This window comes from Sebastes umbrosus, chromosome 15 (genome assembly GCF_015220745.1).
Source record: "Sebastes umbrosus isolate fSebUmb1 chromosome 15, fSebUmb1.pri, whole genome shotgun sequence".
In the NCBI taxonomy this organism is placed as follows: Eukaryota; Metazoa; Chordata; class Actinopteri; order Perciformes; family Sebastidae; genus Sebastes; species Sebastes umbrosus.
Window position 1 is genome coordinate 20,424,200 of NC_051283.1, and position 25,748 is coordinate 20,449,947.

The window sequence follows — 25,748 nt, forward strand, 5'->3', positions numbered from 1 at the left end:
ATTCACTTCGTTTTCTGACTAATGTTCCAAACGACACATTAAGCTGTATTTAAGTGTTTTGACAGAGGTGACCCTTTAATAAGTCAGCTGGCTTGATGCTACCTGACAGATTGCCTTGCTCGCAATGCTATTCATGAGTTCCCACTTTAGCTATTGGCGGGTCTGGATCTAAAGGTCAAATATGAGCTGTGTTCAGCTAGACAAAGCCTTTTCTCTCATTCCATTTTTGTTCAACAGGATGAAACAAAGTAGGCTAAATAAGGACACTGTGCAGAGGAGAACACAATGTTTTCTCACTCAAATGAACATGTAATGAAATACAATTATGGCCGCTCTCCGCTCTCACACACTGGCTTACCTGTTGAACTCATTCCAAAATTGTATTTATTTGCTTGCGAATGTAAAGCCAGTGGAGGTGCAAACAGACATTTTCATTGGGATCAAGTACATATTTCTGCTCTTGCGTCTGTTTGATGGCTTACAATGAACATTCTTATGCCAAAGTGGATGGATTGGTGCTACTCAGGTTGTGTTTATGTAGATGCAGCATGATTTCTTTGTTGGCTTACACATTTTGGAATGAATCTGCACTGGTATTTCCATCAGCTCACACCACCGCTTCAAACATAGCAGGTACCTTAATTAAATTTTTATCAAAGTAGGTACTCAACCTTCTGTATTTTTCCACACACTTGAGTGGTAAGCCACACAGGTTTCATGTTTATACAGTGCAAATAGTTTGAAGTATACCCTTTAGTAAACAGAAATATAGTTGAATGATTATAATACTAGAAACATTTTATTGTACTACAACTCACTGCAGTTGTAGCCTAACTGGACAGATATCTCTGTCCAAAGCCTTTGTCTGGATCAGGGGTGTCACAATTTTCCAACTCCATGGTTCGACTTTCAATTTAAAGGCCATAATTTAATTTGTTTTAAACTTCTATTTTTTTGTTTCAGCACTGACAGCTATGCCATCGTTAGACTATGGAGTATTGATTCCTAGAGATCAACAGATCATTGGTTTTATGCCCTGACGTTTACATTTTCAAATTCTTTAAAAAGATTAGGGCTACATGGTATCACGCCTGATACTTTAGAAAAGAGTTAACGAGGTGTACCTGAATGCACTATGAAGTCCCTGTCGGCGCCCACATGCTTTACCGTATAAAGCGATGTAGACACAAAATCGATTTTAAGTAGAAATGGCGCAATAGGCTGAATTCGCCAAACAGTTCGCTGAGCGCTCTTTTCTTTGTCTTTTTTCTTTCGTTCTTTTTCTTTCCATTGTTTGCAGCAGTCTCTAAATATTCAGATTTTCAGGGAAGGAGTTCTATTGTTTGTTCATCATCTCCGACTCCAGCAGTGGCCAAAGTGCAGCTGCAGGCTACCAATAAGATACGCGGTGTTGTCTATGAAGTGTTTTTTCTTTTTCTTTTCTTTTTCTTCGGATGCGCGCAAGTAGGCAGGGGTGGAGAGAAAAAAAAAAAACAAGCATCGCCAATCCTGCTTTTGTTGAAATAAAAAGCTAATTTCGATCGATGAGAGTCGAAATCGTGACACCCCTAATCATACTGCATGATCAGAAATTGCGGCATCTCTGTAAAACTTCAAAATATTTAAAGAGCTTTTGTAGGCATTGCTGTATATTTATCATAGGCAGGTTCTCTGTTAGAGGCCAGAAACTGCTGCTTAAACAGAAGATGAGATGAGCTGATGTCTGGCCATTACTGGAGCCCACCATCACCCCACCTGCTGATACTATGGTATCATACTAACAATGTAGTCCTGCACTAGCTCCTCTTCCAGATGTTGCTGTGTCTGCCACTGTGTTTCACAAAATTGCAAAAACGAATTGGTCACACATGCACTTGCATTCAGTGTAAGAGAGCCTGATGTGTCAGAAATCCCTACACTTCTTGACTGGACATGTCTACACAATGTCAATATTGTATCCTGGTTGCTGACTGGTTAAAAAGGGCATCTAGCAAAGAATGTATAAAATAAAAGCCTTCTAGACAACAGCAAATGTTATTATACTCACAGTCTATTAGCTTTAGACTAGCCACTCTCTTTTGCCTCTGAGGCATTTTTTATTTTCGGAATTTCAATATTGGATTTTTGTCCCTGAGGGGAAACAGATTTCAAGTTTAAAAATAGAGGAGTAGTCTCTATATTCTTTTATATGCTTTTCAGCTAAGCCACCGCCACCAAAACACCCTATTTCAAGCTTTAAATGTACACTTGCAATGTTTGCAGTTGCATAGTATTGTGGTTTTTCTTTATTGTTTTCTCTCTTGAGTGATCTTGGCATATAGCTCAAATAAAGCCTCAGCAATGTTGTCAAAAAGATAGGATTCCAGTGTTACATGTAACTTGTCCTTCAAGCAACCTCAATGTGGTTATCCTGGGATTTATGAGATTTTTGAAGATGGATGTCTTTCTGTTTCACCAAAGTAGGACAGAGGTTTACTGCATAACAATAGCACTCAGCAGTACTTGCATGAGCAGAAAACAGGGTCTTCTATTCCAACAATATTGTCTAATCAAGCATGAATTGTGGATAATTTAAAGAGGACCTATTATGCTTTTGTGATTTTTCCCTTTCCTTTAGTGTGTTATGTAGTTTTTTTGTGCATGTGAAAGGCCTGCAAAGTTACAAAGAGCAAAGTCCACGCCACAGAAACATTGCTTCTGAAACGCCTTGCTTGAAGTCCCGCCTTTTCTTCGTAACACAGTAACCAACTAACATATTTGCATAATACCTGCCTAGCGCCTAGTTTGGCACGTCCTCAAACAAAGCTAGTTAGAGCGGAGCTGGAGCGGAGTCCAAAGAGTATGGTTCAGTTGACCAATCACAACGGAGTGGGCAGCAGGCCAATCAGAGCAGTCTGGGCTTTTCAGGATGGGGGGTTAGGAGCTCAAACAGAGCGTTTCAGACAGACGGTTGCTGCAGCACAGCCCATATGAGAAAAATAAAGCGTTTTCAGAACATTAAAGCAAGTAAACATGTTCTAGTATGCACCTACAATTGTCATATCCTGTGAACATGAATAGTTGTTCCTACTGTTTGCCTTTTAGCACAGGGTAGCATAAACTGACTTATGCAGCTTATATTAGGGCATTAGGGGACCATGCTGGAGTAACAGTGCCCTCCATTGTGAGATGCTAAAAATAACAAAGATCAACTAGCAGAGTCACTAGTTACTTAGCAACAACCATGGAGCAGGATTGTGCACTTTGTCATGGCTTTGTCAAAAAAAAGTTGCTCACTGAACAGTTGCTCGTGCTGGGAATACCAGCGACTGTGTTTTAGATTCAACAGAGCTTTTAACAATGCACGCCTGCTACTGAGAAGCTACAGTAGCTCGCTGAAGGTGTCTCACCCTGCTCGCAAATCTTTCCCACAAAGATCCCCGCTGACTGAGGACTGATCCCTCTGTTTCCCAGTGATAGAGGTCATTCTTTTTAACCGCTTCAGGGGACAACATCAGTGACTTTTGTCCCTTTTGGGAGGCTTAGCCCATCATCACATGCAGGTAAATGTGAGACTTGATTGGCTTAATGCCAGCAGCTATATTTAATTGCTCATTATAAAGTATTTAGTGATGATGAATCCCTAAGAGCCATTAACAATCTTAAAGAGCCAATCAAAGGGTATCAGCATTATAATATCTCTGATAATGAGCTTGGTAATAGGGTTGATTGGCAGGGACCAATCAGAGCCCAAGTGAGCCAGACATATCCTAACTGCTTTGGCCAGGTTATATCCTGCCGGCGTACAACGATCTGCGCTGTCATTCTAACAAAAAAGCTTAATGAAGGTCAGTCCTCCTGTGTGTCTGGTTCACAAGAGAGACCCAGGGTAGCTGTCAAGGCTTGTGTTAAGACAGTGTCCTTTAACCAGAGGGGCAAGAGTGCACGGCCTATGGTTGCCCTGCTCAGGTGTCCCTTAGCAACATATTGTCTCCCTACCAACTCCCAGGGCGCTACTCTATAGCTGACCTTGTACTTTGACCTCCCACTGTAGTGGGCCGATAGAGAGAAAGTTTCTCTACTAAGCAACAACTAGGGATACACCGATCTGACTTTTTCAGTCCCAATTCCGATACCTGGGCTTTGGGTATCGGCCGATACAGAGTACCGATCCCTTGACGTGCGGCCTTGGCGGAGGTAATAACATTCACATCACAAAATCATCATTCAGGTCTGCTGCATTCAGTGTTTCATCCTATACAGTAAGATTAAAATGGGGAAGCTGCAAATGGTTCAATTTAACATTTCTATCTACATGTGGGAGTTATGTTTCAATAGATTTAATCTCATATCCGATGCACAAAAGTTTAGCAGGCTATGCTAATGCCTTGTGATGGATATAGTGAGTTTTACTTTCACAGAGGGGTTATAATTTAAGCAGAAAGAGTAGGTGTGACATTTTTCAGCTGTTCCTTGCCTCCTTCCTCTCCTTCTGTTTCCCCGCCCTCACTTCCTCCGTCCCTACTTTTTTCTCCCTTGCAGTTCCATATCTCAGTGATTATTAGTTAGGTGTTGAAGCTCTCTCTCTCTCTCTCTCTCTCTCTCTCTCTCTCTCTCTTTCACACACACACACACACACACACACCCACGCACACACACACACACACACACAGTGAATATTGGTTTTTATGTTAAAGTATGTGTCTCCAGCCACAGTCTGAAGCCTAGTGAAGGGAGACATGACAAACGACTTTGGCATTTAACATGACAGACGCCCTCTCTCTCTCTCTCTCTCTCTCTTTCTCTCTCTCTCTCTCTCTCTCTCTTTCTGTCTCGCTCCCTCTGTGCATGCGCCCGTGTGCATATGGGAGTGGGTGTGTGTTGCAAGTGTAAAACAGCGGCAGATGTGAAACCGGAACCGGTGCTGAAGCATGTTAATTATAATAAGAGCACTTAGAGAAAAGATGACAAACGCACGTGTCCCCATTAAACGTTAAAATAGGTAGTCACTGTTGTCGCTGTACTGTATGTATGAGCAGTCACCTTTAAAACTGTGTTGCAAAATTCCAATATGTGAGGTATATTGAGCAGTAATGACCAGACCTGGAGCTTGTTTATAGTGGTGTTTATCCACAGTATATTGTGTTTATGATAGAGGGGGTAATTTCGGGTCCTGAACAATCACTATCATAACTCCCGTGATGAAAGTATACAACTGCAGCATGTTGGTGAGGCGCTACACGGCAAACATTGGATTATGAAGTGTTTTGTTTCATAATTTCATAGCCAGAGGCTTGAAACTGAATTGGGATTCTTTCCACTATGAACTCAGCACTACAAAGCCATCCTGAGGAGAGGCCAGGCCAACACGCAGGCAACAGTTTGGGTCAGTGCACATGGGGAGTGTTTTCTTACCTTCGCATGTGTGCTTACTGCCATTTTCATCCTTCTTTATCTGTTACTGTGGTGTCAGTAATTTGTACACTTTAGACGCATGTTGAGAGCCGTTTCTTACCTTTACAGACGGGTCTGTGGTCACTCCAGGCTGCGAAGACTTCAGCCACTCTCTGGCAGCTGATTTTTTTACTGCCCTGAAGAACGTAGTCTTCTCCGCAACTGAACTGCACCACACCTTCAATGCTACATACAATCACACATAGAGGGGGAGACACAGAGTCAGACAAACAGAAATATATATGGACAAGCAGTTTTTTTGTAAATGCATATACTCTATTTACTTTATGTGCATCTATGTCTGAATACAGACAATTTTTGTACCTGAAATCGCTGCCGTGGCGTTTTCCATTCTCTGGCTCTCCCGGGTCAGGGCAGGAGTTAGATGCCTGTTTCACACCACCTTCATTTACTACACAGAGACACAGACAGGCGGAGAGCCAGGGACAGACAGGTCAGAATGAGGCACAGACAAGACTTACAGTAAAGTGACTCGTCTGTCATTTGGTAGCAATCAGCACAAGACAAGACGGCCGCAGGAAATTTCCGGCAATCCACTTTTAGTTTCGGTTTTGGAAGCCTGCCTGCCTCGACACTAATTCACTTTACAGGCAGGCAGGAAACAGGTGGAAGGAGAAAATCGTCAGACAGACCAGGAGATAGAGAGACAGACGGGTTAGACGGCTAGGTAGGCAGACAGACAGGGTCGACACGGCACTCCCGATACGATCTTAATTCTCGCAGAAACACAAGAGCTAATCTTGACAGTGACACTCCAAACATCACACAGACAAGACGGAACTGTACAAATACTTTGAGACTGCGACATCACAACACACATGCGATTCATCTCTACTCTTGTCTCTTCCTCTAATTACAATACTGCTGTTGACAGTATGTATGTAGCTTTTATTTATTTATTTCCCCTGTCTTTGTTTTACTACCTTTTTTTTTTTGCTTGCTTGTTTGGGTTCTTAATCTTTTCCTGTCACTCGGTCTCCCCTGCCTCCTTTTCCATACAAATAACCCCACAGCTATATTTCATTGGCTTTCCTTTAAAGACACTACAGTATGGAATTTGTATTTCCATAAAACTCAACCATTCAGAGTCTATTATTTCTCTTGAGCGTTTGAAAGTTTTAAAACGTTCAAGAAACATAGCTGCTGGGTTAACTTTGAGCAACGGACAGTGTGTGTGTGTGTGGATGAGCAAAGAGAGAAAAAGGTTGTGTGTCTTAGCATAGCTGTCAGGTAAGTGAAAGAATGCCAAACGCAAACAACTGTTTTCCAATTCAAAAGCTTTCCATTTTAAAACTTTTCCAATTCAAAACACATTTTAAATTAAAACTAGTTTTGTCTGAGAAGGAACCTTCATGTGCCAAAGAGCTGTTTCTAGTAGCTCACAACAAAATAAGTAGTTGTAATACAGCATCTTAATGAGCTGGAGTCCATTGATGACCTATTTTTACTCCATTTAAGGCCCTGCGTGACGGGATCTCTCACATTTCTTAATGAGATCACGGCGAAGAGTAAAATTATTTGAATAATCCCTGAGTTCTCCTCATCGTTCATTCACACAAATGAATGTGAAATTAGGCCACTCTGAGGATTTGTATGCCTTTTTTTCGTTCATCCTTTCCTAATGCCTGGTGTCAGTGGAATATTACTAGAGGGAAAAACTGTCTTGAGTGCTTATTTACTTCAACTATACAGCAAACAAAACACCCCCGTGGCGCATTTTGATATTCAAATGCACGGACTGATATTCAAAAGACAGGGAAACAACACTAATCATGCACTTTGGTGTAGTATAATATTCAGCTCATTTCTAAAGCAGCAATTAGATGAAAATGTGGCAGTATTCTGTTGATCACTTATTTCATTAGTATGATCCAATTATGTTTGATTGTGGAAGAATATAATTCATTTTAAGTTATTTGGATGGAGAGGGACGATATCCTCTTTGTCTCATTATTTTTGTTTTCTGCAAATCTTCACTCGATAAGTTTAAACTCATCCTCACCTAGCTTTTATGTCTAAACGCTATTTATGCTGCTGTAATAAGCCACTGTTCACCTCATCTGAACAAGGTCTTTTAGCAGAGAACACAGCTCAAAAAATACTTCACTAACACAAAGCAAAAAGGAAAATGGGAAGAAAATAATACATAATGTTTTTATAATATAATAATAATGTTTAAACTACTGAGCATTAGGCTGCAAATGGTATCTGCTATTTGAATCTCAATTTCCACTGTTTTTTTCGGGGTGGATAATAAAAAATAATGCACATCGGGGGGCAAGATGAATAAACGACACGAAAATGCTAAATACTTGCCTTTAAATATCATATGTCTAGGGCTTTTATTGTGAAAGGTAAGAACAGAAGGAGTGGCTCTGGTCTATGATGCCTTTGTCAAGGTTGAAAGGAGTAATATAGTTTACCCATGGATTTATAATAAGAACTAGATACCGAGCCCCGAGATAGTGCCTATTCATTCCAATGAGAATTGCTCGTCTCGTGCCTAAGGCTAAGAAGTTTTCTACTTGCGGGTTTACTTCCGGGGTATGCGGCCCACTGAGTATGTGCAGTAGTGTTTCTCCCGCTGGCCACTCCCGTAAGCTCCTGCTCGGCCCATAAACTTTAAATTATGATGACCTCGCAGATGTTTAAATCCCTTTTCTAAGATCAAGGAGTTTCAAGGAGGATCAAGAGAAGGGCCGCGGAGGGATTTTTTGCTGCAATACTGCTGCAGTGGCCAATGGAACAAATTTGGATGGAAGAGCAGCAGCACCATATCCAGGTCTTCTTATACATCTGCAAGTTTACCGTCCTGTTTTAGACTACGGAGCCTCTGAGTTGTTGTTTCATAAACACAACTTAACCCGTTCCGCACAACGTGATTGGTTGATGCTTTTATTCGCGGTGCGAAAGCTCAGGAAATTGACCTTGTTGCTTTTTTGCCGTGTAATATTCGTGTTGTGTGTGAAAGTATTCATGACAAAAACATCAGTTTTGAAAAAAAGATATTGACCTGTAAATTAATCGCACAAATAAAAGTGCCCCAGGTGTGTAAATGGCCTTAAGTTATTTACCATTTTGAAATAAAAGCTAAAAAGTATGCCCTAAGTTTGCTGTTTTAGTAGTTCTTTAGTATTTTTTCATGTATTGTTCTGGAACTAGTTGCATAACAAGTCAAAATGTATCTTATCTTAAACAAAAATGCTGATGCCAGAGATCTCAATTAGGTGTAACGAACACAGGCCGAGTGATAACACTGCCCATTTCTATTTCCCTCCAGCCTGTTCGGGCTATTCCACTAACATGCATGTACATGTTTAGTCCGATCAACAAACCCAGCAGGTGGTTGGTGTGTGTGTGTGTAGAGTGGATAGTTTGTTGCTTTGTTGGAGCGGCTAATTTGACCATCTGGACTATTAACACCATAACAGAGGGACTGGTTACAGTATCAGTACTGTGCGCACACACACACACACACAAAAAAACAAAAGTCACATACTTACACACATTTGCATACATGCACATACACAAAAACCCATGTAGAGAAACATAAATATGTACATAGGCGCACACAGGTTTTGTGCTTCACTGGAGAGTTAAACCAGTCAGAGCAGAGCAAATTAACATCTGAACCAATCGGAGCCAGACTAATTAACATACAAATTCACAGCTGTAGAATCAAACCTCAACCATGACTCCCCAACCTGTCAGCAAACCTGATGAATCTGGGATGTGCCGTGTCTCTGTGCTGTGCTTAGCTCAGCTCATACAGTATTTATTCACACATAAACACAAAGTGGACGAGGAAATGAGGAAAAACAAGCAAATAAATCACAAATGTTGCTAAAAAAAACATCATTAGCAAAGCATGCAAACCAATTACGGACATGGACGAGCAAGGTCTACTTTTTGTGTTTTAGCATGTATGAGCGTATGTCCTTGCATCGACACGTATGTGCAAATATGTGCATGTTCAATATTTATGTACAGTGTGAACCTCTGGGTGTGCAAATGTCTGTTTAATTGATGTGTTTACTGTGTTGCTTGTGATTAAACTAGATTGGTAACATTAACATACATACATATCATCATCATTATGAGTATAATGTGTGAGGGTATGTGCATGTACATGTGTGTGTAATATAGACAAGGACAGAGTAGAAGACGTATAACAAAGACATAAAGAAGTGAGAAAGAAATAAAGAGGGAAATGGATGTAAGATAACTCTAAAATATGTGAGGTTTATGTGCGTACTGACAGCTTAATAAGTGGGACTTTGGTAAAAAAGAAAAAAAAGGACTGATCATGGAGATTTTTCTTGCTTTTTGTACATGTTCTCTCAATGTCAGAGTGTCGAAAAGGCTTTGAACGAAATGGAGTAATACTCATGTGACCACTTTTGCATTACGGTGCGTCAAATGACTTATGAACCATTAGCACCCTTAACCTTGATCATTTTTCTTCAGGCTGTCTTATTAAAGAGTTAGTTTCCAATCTTACAACTTCACAAAGCTGGAGGAAATTGTGGTAGTTCCAAAAGAAGAGCAGTAAACTAATGGGGAATACTTATTAAGGGTGGATCCGTGGATTTTAAGTATTGTGTATAAATATTGGAATAATAAATCCACAATTGTGCTTTAATTTGCCGCTATCTGTGAGGGGTTATACTCACATGTAGACGTGAATAATTGGAGAGAAATATTAGTTCCTCTTTTATAATTTTACCATTGGCCTCTACGGCAGAGGGATGTTGTTATGAATTCAATAATTGCTTTTGATGCCCTCATATGACTTGTCTATAAAAGGTCTACACAAATATAGTTTAGGTGTGTGATCAGAAGAGGAAAGAGAAGAGAGGGATGAGGAAATAAAGGAGAAGAGGCAGGAGGGGGCGGTAAACAATATTACAACAGCTGATTCACATCCCCTGAACAAGCCCAAAGCAATCCAAAACAAACCAGCTTATCAGAACAAGCCGTGATTAAATATATCAAAGCAAGCCATGAAGAAGCATCCATAAACCAAGACACCATGACATAAATACATACACAAAACATCAAACAACAAAAACACACAGCAGTCAAGCAGAACGCAAAAGCATGCTCTCTTATAAAGGCTGTGGCATATTCAACACATTTCTGTATCAACAAAAATGTCTAATTTTAACAGATTTTATCACAGTTTGTGTTTGATGTATACAAAGTAACATCGTCAATAAAGAGAGGCACAAAGTGTTGAAACTGACAGCCCTTTTAAGAGACAAAATTTATTAAAAAAAAAAGGCAAAACCTAAAAAAACAAAACCAGTTCAGGCCAAACCAAGCCACCACACGTTAGTTCATTAGCCATAGTGACATTAAGATGTGAACTCACATATTGAAAACTTGTTGCTGGAGTCTTTGCCAGGGAACAATTTAACGCCCCGCGATTTAAAATCTACTGATCGCTTCACTGCGGAGGAGAACAGAATACAGAAAAGAGAAGAATAAATCAGACAACAGATTGGATAAAGTGGAAAAAAAAATGAGACCTCGCGAAGGAATTTAAAAAAAAATGAAATAAAAGGCAGATTCTTCTCCCTCACAATGCTGAGAGAGAGAAGAGAAAAGAAAGTTACAAAGGCAAAGTATATCTTAAAATGGTGGAAAACAGATAGTGAGAGGGGCCAGAAGAGAAAGACAGAAGCAGACAGAGGAAAGAAAGTAGGATCTCAACAATAGCACCATTCTGGGTTTTTGTTCATGAAAAGCTTAACATTTCTCTCTCGCTGCCACTCAAACACATATATTTAGATGTCGAGGTGTTTTTGCTGGAAGCCCCATCATATTCTAAACAAAAGCTGGTAAAGGAAAATTGCAGCTTTAATCAAAATGACAATGATGCAGCTCTGTAATCAAAGCATTCAGATAATGGTACGTTAGAAAATAAATGGTTCCTTTAATCAGCGTGAATCAAAGACAAGAGGAGGCGAACTGACGGAGGGGTTCTTGTCAGCAGGAGCTCTGTTTTCTTACATGGGGGACATCATTTCATTACAGGGTTAGCAGGGTTGTGCCTGAATGTTACTGAAGCTCAGCATGTATGGTTGAGAGAAACACTATGGAAGACAAAGTGAGTGGGCGAGAGCTGTATTTGAAACCGTGCAATAATAACAAAAACAAAACACCCTGGGGTAATCTCAATTTGACTCCCTCCAGATTAGATTTTTTTCTGCTCTACCCCTGTCAAAATAAATGAATACATTACCGACATAAATAATGAAATCATAAACACAAATATATCTTGTCCTCCATGACAAAGAACAGTGACAAATCAGTTTAATGAATGTCTGATAGAGTGGCTGACACACGCTGTTGTCATAATGACCTGACTAATCCATTGAGTGGTGACAAATGGCAGACGAGTTAATGCGCTACAATTATCCTAATGTTATACAGAGGCTCCATATGTGCACATGCATCAGTTACATTATATTTGACATGCTTAAATGATATCATATGTATTTTATGCCAACAATTATCCTAATGTTGCGACATACATGCGCATATTAGTGGTACTCTACTTACCATGTTGACATTATACCAAATCTATAAATGTGCTAACGATTAATCTAATGGAAAGTGGCTGAACATTAGCTCCATTCGTGTATTATTGTGTTAACCTACCAGCATGATAATTTGACAAGGTGCGAGAGACCCCCACCCTATAATACTCAATTTGAATGAAAAATGTGTTAGGTACTTAATTAATCTTGTAAAATAGATGTTAGTCTAAGGACTATTCTATAGACACATTTGCTAGGCAGGGTCATTTAATTTGTTCGAATATACTCTGTTGCTATGGCATTAGAGACGTGCTGTACTGTGTGTCATTGTGTGGAGCTAATTGATAACACAATAACACATTATCACTGCATGTTTAAGCACTACATGTTTGACATACAGTGCATATACTGTAGTATTGCATAGTTGATAGTTTAAAGGAATAGTTCACCCCAAAAATGATCATTTGTATATCAATTACTAACCCTGTGTTACTTAGAATTCTTGAAGAAAACTTTGATTTTCTCGCATGCCTCCACGGTGAACGGAGAATCAAAAAACAGAGAAAAGTCTTGATGAATTGAAGTAAATGGGGACAGCGTTTAACGACAGAAAAACTATATCAAAACATACGTTTACAAACTCTCGTACAACTCGTGCAGTGTAATCCAAGTCTCATTTATCCAGTCGTATGCTCACTACTTCCCAAACACATGTATTTTCGCTAAAACAGGCAGGCGTAAGCGTGAGACTGTTTACGCGGAAGTGTTTGAAATACTAAGGTTTTAGCGAAGATTCATGTGTTTGGGAAGTGGTGAGCATACGACTGGATAAATGAGACTTGGATTATACTGCACAAGTTGTGTGAGAGTGTGTAAACGGATGTTTGGATATAGTTTTTATGTTGTTAAACGCAGTCCCCATTTACTTCGATTCATCAAGACTGTTCTTCGTCTTTTGATTCTTCATTCGCCGAGGAGGGATTCGAGAAAAAAATAACTTTCCTTCAAGAATTTAAGGTAACACGAGGTGAGTAATTGATACAGAAGTTGTCATTTTGGTCGGTGAAGTATTCCTTTAAGTCGTGCCTGTTGAACATGAACGTGTATCACAAATGCTGTTGACAAACGTGTACTAAATTGTGACAGTGATTGCACATTACACTTACATTTGCTTACATTAGACAGCCTTTTAAAAGTGCTAACACATCATCTTCTTTCATAAATTAACTGCAAGTGATCCCTCGTTAATTAAACAACCCCTAGACATTATCACTTTTTCTCATATGACAAAAATACCTCATGTAACACACTTGACAACAAACAACACATCGTAATATACAGGTTTTCATCTAACCGTAGGCAGTGTAAGTCAAAATAAAAGCTCAACTTTGTGGTGCGATTTATCTCGCTTTTTATTGCGGTTCAGCTCTGAATGTCCCTTTGTGTGAGGTGAGGGGATGAGAATTCATGTCCTTTCATCGCTGTAAATAAAAACTCACAAGATTCTGTGCTTTAAAAGGTCTACTGTGATACCTGCGGATCACAAGAACACGGTGATTTATTTCAAAACTTAATAGAGTTTGGTTTGAAAGCACATTAGCTTTGGGCCTTGATGTATTTTGAGGGAGTATAATGATGTCCACATTTGTGATGACGTCTTCACTAAACGTATACTCTCTTTCAAGAAGACGAATGACAATGCAATTCTTCATAAATAAGTTAAACTAATCATGAACACATGAATTTCCCTTACACCTTTAAAAAAAAGTCTGTCATAAATTCTCCATTAATGAGTTCGCTCCAAGCAACTCATGTATCACAGCAGTTTACGTCTGCCTCGAAGCGCAGCACACAAATAAACCAAATGCAAAAACACTTTAACTAACTTCACAGCAATCCACCTACACAAAGAATAAAATGTATTATTCCTGACACTGGTGTCATAGTTATTCAAAATGAGGGGGAGCTCGCTTGATACCTGATACTTCCTCTCACATAAGAAGTGCCTTTCACTGCATTTCATTTATAATATATAATAGCAGAGATTCATACGTCCCCGGCTTATTCTAATGTTTTCAGGTCGTTTCACAAACAATTTGGAACAACTACAGCTGTATTTAAAAAATATACTTCACAATAAACAAAGACAAAAGTGGAGTGAATATATTTCCCGTTCCACTGCATTGCTCACATGACAACAATTTTGGATGGATAAAGAAAACATTTTTTAGTCCCTCTAACATTGGGTGGTATAGTTTTTATTTGTACACATGAAAAACAAATAGTAAAGCACAACATAAAGTGGTGACAAACAATTCATTATGTAATTGTATGGCTGCCTTCAGATTAAACTCGTATTTGAAAATGTCCCAAGTGTCAGAAATTAAGAACATTCATCAACAGACTTGTTATTTTTGACAACAAGGGGAAGCTCTGATCTAGATCAAAGTCTTATAATCAGGTTTGAAATGTATTTCTCCCCTCTTAGGCAGCCAAATCGGGGAATCTGGGCCAAAAAATTGTTAAAAGTCAGATTTGTTTTTGCCTGTGCAAATTCGTTCACTGTATCAAGCCCCCGTTAATATGCATCATAAAACCTGTCCTGTGTGAATATGCATCAAAGTTAAATATGCACATGTTAATATTCTAGCCTACAAGCAGCAGCTCTACTGCAAACAACAGATGGAAGGGCAGATGCATTTAAGTAAACCATATTTATGAAGTAAAATACTCCATATTTAACAAAACTATATTTAACTAGCGACGGAAAAAATAAGAAACTGAACTAAGGTTTAACAGAAAGAGAACAGACATTAAACACTTTGATAAAATACACACTGATCCATATGTTTTTCACAAAAAGCATCTCCTTGAGTCTGATGTAGGCTTAATACTGTACTTTCAAACCAAAACTAAATATATTCTCTTTCAAAATGTATTACCAAAAAATACACCTACTCTGTTACCCAAGGCAGGATAAAGCTCAGTGACTCACTTATTTTAGTCATACTTGCCTGTTAACCACAATGCCATCTGGATTTCACATTTCTTAAGAGTGCTAGTGTTGAGCAGTGAGATATTCTCTCTAAGGAGGTGATGCGAGCAGACAGGCATCACGCACTTTGATTGAACTCACCAGCTTTTGGGCTAGATGCCCCCTCGCTGGAGTTTTAGTGTACCCACATGGGAAAGCAAATATTTACTGCCGTCTATGGTAAGGTGATCCAGAGGACTAAAATATCATGGAAGGGTTTAGAAACTCGGCTCCAAACACAGACGTATCTGTCTTATTTCCAAAATTGAACAGTCACATTCCCATGGTAAACAGGCGGATATGAGCAACTCCCCCTCTTCAGCATCTAAACAGCTCCTAAAACAACACCTAACATGTCCTTATACTTGGGTGCAACTACATTATAGTGTTATAAACCATTTATTAACTGTTTATATACTGCTAAAGGGGGGTTAAACTATTAACTGTGATTGGTCTGGAAAGGTCCAGGCTAAAGTAAGGTTTGGGAGTAGCTTAGACTGGCTGTTTAAGTCAAAGAGATGGTACAGATTTGATGTAGTTGACAACTACTAATCAGTCAAATGAAACAGTCCACGCACTTCCTGTAAGAGGTGTTGAACTACCAGCTAATGCTTATGAGAAGTAGAGACTTTAAAAGCAATAGTTTGACGTCTGGTAGAGAGAGTTAGATGAGACGGAAGTCCAGCAAAAGGACAGAGCTAGTTGCTTCCTCCTGTTTCCAGTCTCTATGCTAAGCTAAGCTAACCAGCTGCTGGCTGCAGCTTCACCTTTAACAGAGAGATATGAGAATGGCATGTCCTAAAATAACAAACTATTTATTTAAGTGACGTGAAATCTACTGAATAACTTCTGAAAAAATAAAAAAAAATAAAACCAGAAGCTCGGATTACAACACACACAGAGGGACTTCATTCTCTGCTCAGGATGCCATTACTCCACCACATCTTTAAATAGCAAATAGTTGATTGCTGCTGTATTAATGCTCTGAATATATTGATTTTAGCACCTTTAATGGTGCATTTTCTGTCACAGTTTAATATGTATATATAAAAGACTCTAGCTGGACTAGCTGGCTCAAATGCTATTTGAACTAGTCAGAAGGTTGTGATAGAAATATGAGTAACTGTGTGTAGGCTACGATGCTAAATACATACCTCGGCCTACATTGGGTTAATCACAGTTTTAATATACAGTATGAAATTAGTGAGTGCAATCAGTGGGTGGGAACACTTGTCAGTGCTGTAGAAATCCTCCACATCTGATGAGATACAGACCGGCAATCATATCATATCACCAGATTGTGTCTATGCAAACTGGTTGCATTAATTCAACCAAGCACATTCACTGCTCTTTTTGATATAGCAACAGCAGAAAAAAAAGGAGAAAGCCAGTACTGGCAAAATGTAAGCTCCAAAATAACATAAAAGATGATAAAGGGGTAGTTCATAGATTTATGAGCTCATATGAACCCCCCTGAGGCCTACAGTGCATCTGTATTTAGTTTGACTAATGGTTCTTAAGCTAAAGCTGACAAGGAAAAGGACTTGGGGATTTATTTACATGAAAAACTAAATAGTATATTCCACGTGTTAAATGCACTGTTGTTTTCTTGGCTGTAATTATTCAGAGCATTCCAAGATGTGTGCACTTGATCACGAGCAGGTTTGAGGCATTGCGAGAGTCATATCAAAGGTACCATGCAGTCGACAATATCCAATATGTCAGCCTCCCTGAGGGGTATACTGTCTCGCTGCTCCAGTTGAATAATGTCCCCGTACCAGTGGTTGACTGGTGTTTCTTTTGTACTGACTGACTTATTTTGTTGCCATAGCATTGGCTGACTGATAATGCCGTCAGTTGTTCATTAAGAGCCAATCACCGCCCTGCAGACACAGAAACTCATGAATACGTAACGAGGAGAGATGATGGAGGGATGTGATTGGTAGGTTGTGCCGCAGGGAAGGAAACAGATTGCTCACACCTGACACACGCATAGACACAAGACAAACTGGCACACGCACGTGCACTTAGATGCAAGCAAACACACACAGCTGCACATACTCATTGCATATACAGAGAAGCACACATATTGATAGATTCATCATCTTAAAGTAGACGCAAATACATACAGAAACACCCACTTGGAAATGCATAGAAGTGTATAGAGAGCAGGAGACTCGCCAGCAGTGGCGAGAGTGAGTTCACACATACAGATACATTAGCACACATTATGTATGTGGACAGGAACACAAATAGACACACATATGTCCAAGGACACATACTGTATATATATATATATGTATATATATATATATACACACTGTATGTATACTCTAAGCACACTGACACACATACAGGCACACACAGCGACACAGTCCGCACATCCACAGGCAGGTGTTGAGGGTGTAGGGTTGGGCATTAGAGCAGAGTGCCATGCGGGGAAAAGAGTGTTGACAGAATATCAAATCAATGTAACTCTCAGTATTTGCTAAACCCAATCCATACTGAAGATTGTATTTCCCTGTTATATTCAGACGGAATCGGCAGAGAAAGAACTGAACACAGAGCCCCAAAGAATGAGTAAACAATTGTAAATTACAGAGGAAAGGAAGCCAGTGGACCCCTGATCTAGAAGGACTTCTGTGTCTTTATCTTATCTTTCAATGATAAAAATGAAAGGTTTCCAGTATGTAAACAGACTTCAAGCATCTGTGTGCCTGCAGTGCATAGTAATTATTGCAAAACACTTTCTGAGCAAGGAAACAGCATCACAGAATACCAAATGAATGACTACAGTAGGTGAAGTCTTTACATCGAATTAGAAGTGATTTAGAGTTAAACTCACATTTGCATAAAAGGTATTGCGTTGTTCCTATTTTCTGTGCAGGGGCCATTGTAAAAATAGTCACAGGTTAGGGTCAGGGTCAAGATGCCACTGAAATACAGGAATGAGACGATCGGTGTGACATTTTCATTATGCTGATATTGGAGAAAAAATGCTTTCTTCACATTGCTGAAAGAGCCTATTGATTTCGAGGTGATGACTGAAGGTCAGCGAGAGCAGTCAGTTCAACCGTTCCCTCCATTCTGTCATGGGGACATCATGTTTCATCTTCCTAGTTACATTACAGTTAGGGCTGTCAATCGATTAAAATATTTAATCCTGATTAATCGCAAATTAATCACACATTTTTTATCTGTTTAAAATGTACCTTAAAGGGAGATTTGTCAAGTATTTAATACTCTTATCAACATGGGAGTGGACAATTATGCTTGTCTTATGCAAATGTATGTCTGTATGTATTATTGGAAATCAATTAACAACACAAAACAATGACAAATATTGTCCAGAAACCCTCACAGGTACTGCATTTAGCATAAAAAATATGCTCAAATCATAACAAGCCAAACTGAAGCCCAACAGGCAACAACAGCTGTCAGTGTGTCAGTGTGCTAACTTGACTATGACTTGCCCCAAACTGCATGGGATTATAATAAAAATGGCATGTCTGTAAAGGGGAGACTTGTAGAACCAATTTTCATTCACATATGTTAAAGTCGGAGGTCAAGAGACCCCTTTGAAAATGGCCAGTTTTTCCTCGCTACCATTTTTATTATATTGTTATTTAGCCTCCTTCACGACAAGCTAGTATGACATGGTTGGTACCAGGGGATTCCTTAGGTTTTCTAGTTTCATATGATACCAGTATCTTTACTAGCTTTAAAACTGTGCCAGCTACAACCAAAAGTTACGTTAACATTTTTTTAGCATTAAAACAAATTTGCGATACGCATTATTATCGCGTTAACTTTTGACAGCCGTAATTACAGTTTATCATTTCCAAAACCTTTTTCCTGTGCGCTCAACACAAGACAATCCTCTGTGTCTTACCATAACAATACAGCCTTATTACTGTAATAAAAAGGAATACAACAGCAATATATTTGATCAGACCATCCTAACCCAGCTGATGAATTCAAGCTTTGGTTGCTCAAGGTTGCTGTTCTTTCTGAAGAACACTGAATGGCACTGCATACTTCTAAAAGTTACTGTTTGAGCCAACAGGGGGTGAGTATTTGATGCTATACAATATTTGCATCACTTAAAAGCTGAAATATATAACTTCCAGTGGTGATAGGTGCAGAGCAAACACAGTGAAATTGTTATGGAAGGTTGTGTGGAAGCCTGCGATTTAATTAGCTGATTGGAATCTGCCTTTGCAAAACCTTGAAAACGCACCTGCTAGCACAGAGTCATACTCCCGCATTTATGCTAAATTTCAATGTATGAAAATACAAAATATGCTGTGAAAATGCTGGAGGACAACCCCCAGGGCACGAGCTCTGCTTTCAGCATGTGCTGAATCAGAAGAGGTGCATACATGTCAAACCAATCAACATTAGCAAAGTATGAAATGGGTTTAAGTGTTTTGTGATCACCACACAAATGGGTATAGATATTATTAGTTAAAATCATTACGGACATCAACTTAAACATGGTTTATATGTAAGAGGCCCATTTACACTTTTTATAGTATTAGTATTAATTGTTCCAGCTTTGCATGTTTAGTGAAACTGATGAAAGACGTCTACATTGACACAGCATTTGGGGTGTGTAAATACATGTAAAAGACAAGGCCATCATTCACCTACAATACCAGAGTACAAGATCTGTAACAACCTTTATCTTGAATGCATTATAATAGCACAACATTCCACTTGAAATGTTCAGTAATTTGTCTAAAACCAGCACTACACAGTTTTAAAACATCATTAAAATTATGCATTACAAAAACAACCTCTGATGTTTGAGAGAGAATAATAATGTAGCAATGATGCAGTAAAAAGGATCCTCTGATGACCCGGTATATTTCTCTGAATCATATCCTTTCAGCCGTGTTTAATTCTCCCCCTCCTCCCCCGTTTGCTTCAAATACTGATCACACCTTTTTCTTAAGTCTATTTAACAGATTTAGACATGGAGATTCTAGTGAGGTTCATTTTGTGCTTTTAATCATCGTGTTTTCTGGTAAACTGAGACATCCTGACTTTGAGGCATTGCCAGGATCTCTCCATCCTTACTTTTTATCCGCTCCCTCAACCTCCACTTTCTGTAATGTTAATGCTCATTAATAAGAGCCAGACATTATTTCTCAGTGTTCAGACTAAAATTCGTACAGTAAATGGAAACACTGGCAACCATTCAATTGACAAGATGGCTGGCTGACTGACCTGCTAACTGGCAGACTGCCAGACCAAATGGCTGACTGACTAGATCCTCTAAGCTTTTACCTGACACTGTTAACCGAGCTACTTACAGTAAGTGTAACTGTAGAAAAATTCTGATTGACCAGTAGATTGACTGGATGACTTTGTGAATGACAATTACACTGTAGGAATGTAGCTGGTTTTTAATGCGTGATGGTATGCACTGCAATTTGTTTCAATAGGCTCCAGTTGAAAAACTGCATAGCTGTCTGGCTAACTGAATGGCTGCGTTTCATCAGGAGTAAAATTGAGTAAAACTAAATGATACTGTGATGAAAATGTTGCATGAGAGATTCATGAAAACACATGAGGAATGATTATTAGAGTTTGAAAAAGGTGATTTCTCAAAATCAAAGACAGTATGATTCAAATGGAGTTGTTTAGACGATGTCATGAAGATGTCATGTTTCATGTCTGGAATGTTGAAATGACAATCATCGCTGGCAGATTTTATCAGCTGTAGTTAGCTAGCTGACGTTAGCTCCGTAATTTGGCAATAAAGCAACACCTTTGTTATTGTATTGCAATGTAGAGCTAGTTAATCTTGTTTTTAGCTAAACTATTAGTAATATTTTTTCTCCATATCTGAAACTCTCTTTTCCGACAAAACTCACGGTTCGGATCATATCACAGTTTTGAGTCACGGATTGGATCAGCAGAAAAAAAGGGGCAAATATAACTTTAGAGATGCCCCTATCACGCTTTTTTTGCTGCAGATACCGAATGCACATTGTTGATGAGCCATATCGGCCGATACAGATCGTTTTTATCTTTCAAATGTTGTTTTTTAATTGAAATGTTCCTTTCACTTTGTTATAGTCATCTGTTGTTGTTATTTGCATAAAACACACAAATAATAGGAGATCAAATTTTTGTTTTTATTGATAAATAAAATATTGGCATTAGTAGTTCAAATGATATATTATAAGCTGCTTAGAGCAAGTGTTAGGAATGTTAAACAAGTCATAATTCCTTCTCTAATATCTATTTTATACTGCTGTGAAAACATCTCCTTCAAACAACTGGATTTATTCTAGTTTCTCGCCAAAATCTACATTTTACAAGATTACATCTGAACACATCATAATAATGTTAGAATTTACCTTTGCCCAATACATTTTTTTTTACTTAAGTCCGTCTTAAATTCTCCAGCCATTGTTAAAAAAACAGGCCAAAAAAAACTTGCGGGCCAGCCTTAGCTAACGTTTTCAAAGAATTATCCTGCCTCCACCTGCAGAAATATGTCATCATGTTTACTAACAGAAAAGGGGTCTATTGCATGACAGGCCTGCCGTACCTAATTACGGTTGCAAAGCTATGATTAGATACTGTTCCGAAGAAGGGTTTAGCAAAAGGTTTAGTCAATCTACCGCAATCACATGGATTTTCAACAACTTTCATATCAGTTACCTGAATGAACTGTAGCTTACAGGTGGCTGAATAGCTGAGTATGTGTGACTCAATAGCTGGCTATGGCTCCTCCCCCCAGTTCTTGATATAAATAATTACATAGTGAGAATGTTTTTCTTGAAAAATTGATGACCCTGAAACTGATAAAAGTTGACCTTTTTAAAAGGGTGAATTCACTGTAAAATTGTCTTCTCATATATTATTCCTGTGGCCTTTGTGGTCGTTTGGCAACATGAATCACTGGTTTTCTAGCTTTAGGGGAGAGCTGTTCATGTTCCTTTTTTATTTAACAGGCAAGATGACTGAGAACACGTTCCCATTTCCAGCTGCAGCCTAAGGGTGTATTTGCTGGGGGGTGAGACCATACTGTAACGCACCCAGTCACATCTGGAAGCTGGCTTGATCTACCACAGTCACTACACATGGCAATGCAACAGCTGGGCATCAGCGCTTTGCTGAAGGGAACTTTGAGCATCACTCAGTCTTTTACCACAACGCGGTTTCCCCAACCTGTCCACAAGCTGATGTAACTCAAGCGACCAGCTGTCCATTATCAAAATTTGATCTGTAGAAATGGTGTATGGAGTCAAATTAGTGTCATAATGAATGAATGAATGCACACAGGATTTGAAATGTATTCCAGGATTTAAATATAAATGACTCTCCACAAAAATGTGTTTCAATACACACAAAAAATAGTTATCATTGTATATAAATGTATTAAATATATGTAATATAAATCCACAAATATGTATATTTAAATTTGTATATAAATGTAACATCCAAATGTTTTTGATAAAAATTGCAAATTCTTTAAATACATATATTTAAAGATTTTTTTTGTGTGTATATTGAAAAATATTTTTGTATAGAGTAATTTGTATATAAATCCTGAAATGCATTTGCAAATCCTTTTGTGTGCATTTATTCATTATGACATAGATCTGACCCCATGATGGCATGCATATGAAAAAGATCAAACTTGTGCCATGAAGCATTCAATCTGATTTGTTGTTTCAGTGTAAATGGCTTTAGATCTCAAACCGTAATTACAGTAATGAAGCTTTTAGCTTTTAAAGGTTCAAGCAGGAAGACAATTATCCTTATAATTTGATCATCTCATTAGGGATCCACCTCAGTTATTATCCAATGACTTTACTGGGAACTGTTGTCAACAATGATCATCCTGGCTGAGTGATGTTTAAACTATTTGATCTGTTATGTCTCACCACTGTCATTGCTTTCTATGTCACTTTGACATCAACCACCCACCACTAGTGCCTCCTCTATGACTACCAAGGGGAATGTCACGATTGCTACTATTTGTTAACCTGACCTGCCAGATGGTTTCTAACACGGAACAATTTGATAATGCGTCATTGGAGACTGTTTGGAAAAGGGCAGGTTTAAAAAAAAAAAATACTTAGCAGGTTATTGGATGAACTAGAGCCCGAATGCTTTGACCGTTGCCATGGTATTCAACCTCCCAATTACTATTTGAATGCTTTGTTTATTTATTTATTTTTTAAAGTATGTAATAACAGTGTATAAATCCCAAAAGAGCCTATGAAATGAGGAACATATATTATATTATTAATTATTCTCAGATGGATATCGCTGTTTGTTGTGTGTAGAGGTGCGTGTGTGTGTACAGTAGTGCGGTAGCGGCACTGTCCAAGGCACTGAAATGGGGGAGATGGAGACGGACAGACAGAAGAACATGTCAGCCTGCCGTGTCATGCTGCCCCGTGAAGCTTTGAATTCCTTTGAATATTTTATTATTTATTCTTACCGAAGCTTCGAAGCCCAAAAAATGGTTTTCGGGACAGCCCTAGGATAAACTACCTGTCAATCAAACTCTTGCTGAAGCCAGTCGGGAAAAGATCTTTTCCATCGAGAAAAGCCTTCAGTGCCGTTCTTTGCCCTTCTTTCAATGAAGAAATACTTTCCAGTTCTGATATAACTGATGCTATTGCAGCATCTACGCTAACCTCTTCAGGAGCTGCCATCGTTGTTTTAGAACTACAGTAACAGTCGCCACTCTGTTTCGTCGTCTCACACACACCTAAGCCACGCCCGTAGCTGCCAGTAGCTCAGCAGTGATCCAGCGATTCTCGCGTGATCCCGTGAGATAGCGAGAATCCAGCTGCCGTGCGAAGTACGCTATCTGTAGGGTTTTACCCCATTTCAATTGATCTAATTGTAAATGCAAATATCTGATAAATAATGAAAAATAGAGCATCTTCATTTTCTTTACGTGTTGAAACACGTCCAACGGCTTAATGGTAAAGATATTGTCTAAAGGGTTGAAAGTGACATCAGAACTGACAGTATATGATGGTTTTCATAGCATATATTCAACACGTAGTGCAATATTACCAAACGTCTAAAATATGTCAACAATATTTACACATTATTATATACTTTTTACTGATGGATTCTTTGACTTGAATTGCTTTTTGCAAGTTGTACCAAGATATTCATGAAATGACATTTTCAGTCTACGTCAACAGCTATTGTATAACACGTGGCCGATTTCTAAGGAAACCCCCATGTGGTATTTTAGCCTACGGTCCACAGACCATCAGAATACAAGCCGAATGTTTTAATAAACCAGCGTCCCAGGGTGAGACCCCACACGTACATAGCTTGGGTACAGTCCTAAAACGACATGTAATGAGTACAAGGATGATTAAATGATCTTACAGCAGTTCCCAGAGTGAGACTACATCAACTCTGATTGCATCATGGCCCGCAAAAGTAGGCGGCTACAGTAAAGACCCTACTGTACAGCGTGTTTCAAAGCACACTCAGCAATCACATATGTATACGCTTTCTATACTTGGAGGAACTGAATCTTTAAATGCATTTCGGTCCTGGAGTGGAAATCGTTTACTCTTACGCTCAGAGATGTAGCTGAATAATTACTGAGCTTTAATTAAACATGCTAATGGACACTTAATGGTTGTGCTTGTATTTGGCTGTAAAGTGGGGCATTAAGGAGCCGAGAGATAACGTATGACATATTGACAAAACAGTCAAAAATGACAGAAATGTATGAATATTACACTTACACTTATAAAAAAAAATAGACTGTAATTTTCTCTGATTGACTCTACTTTCCTTTTTATTCTACGTAACATATTATATAAATTAAAATTGCAAGCATTTATAGATATTTGATCGTTTCTATAAATATCAACAGGTCCATCAACATCTATAGCCTAGGGCATGTTTTCAAACCTTGCCATTGTGAATCACTTTGAAGCATCAATTAAGCATTCAAATGGACAATTAGCTCTGTAAATGTTGTTTAGCCATGCAGAGGAGCTGCAGGCGTTACGTTACTCAGTACACTAATACACAAACGGGCTTTTCCTACGTCCAAGAACACACAACCATCCATCCACACACACGTTCACTCTCTGTTCCTCTAAAGTGGTCTACAACAGCTATTTATGACAGCGGGACATTAAAAAACTCTTAATGTTAATACTTAAATATTTAGCCAAACTTCACTGCCAAATTACTTGTCCTCTTAACCCCCCCCCCCGTCTCTCTCTGGCTATCTACCTCTTTCTTTGTTGCCTTGTTCTCTATTTCGCTCTGTTGGTTTCCGTCTCCCTCTGTCTTTTAATCTCGTTTCTGGATCTCCTCGCTGTTTTTACCGCCTCCCCTCTCTCTATTTCTCTGATGTTCCTTTGTGATGCTCTTTGCTCATTTCAGCCTCCCTACGCCTGCTTCTCTGCAAACGTGGATATAAATCATTAGCAGATTATTATCAATTCAGAACTTCATCATTTGGGCAGCAGCAGAAGGAGGAGGTTTTTATGAGATGAGTGGCTGACCTGTAACACACACACACACACGCAAACACAAACACACACACACCGGCAGTCTGTCCAGCTAGCTGGCAGCACCTAGAGCCAAACGTCTCCCTCTGAGGTCTCATAGCGATGGCTTATGAACTCAACAAGCCCTGCCAAAGCAGATTTGTTCATTTAGTCTCTCAGAGACAAATTTGGAATTGTTTTCAT

The 25,748-nt window shown here is 39.0% G+C and overlaps 1 protein-coding gene across 3 annotated transcripts in view; it reads right to left on the bottom strand.

Annotated features, from left to right (window-relative positions):
* The window catches only part of LOC119502743 (CUB and sushi domain-containing protein 3-like), a 407,722-nt gene that overhangs the window by 148,128 nt on the left and 233,846 nt on the right, over nt 1–25,748 (bottom strand). For all 3 annotated transcript variants that reach the window (XM_037793920.1, XM_037793919.1, XM_037793918.1), the window contains exons 7-9: nt 10,829–10,906; nt 5,758–5,845; nt 5,495–5,619 (exon numbers count right to left, since the gene is read on the bottom strand). In XM_037793920.1, the coding sequence (XP_037649848.1) occupies nt 5,495–5,619; nt 5,758–5,845; nt 10,829–10,906 (291 nt within the window). The remainder of the gene's footprint in view (nt 1–5,494; nt 5,620–5,757; nt 5,846–10,828; nt 10,907–25,748) is intronic.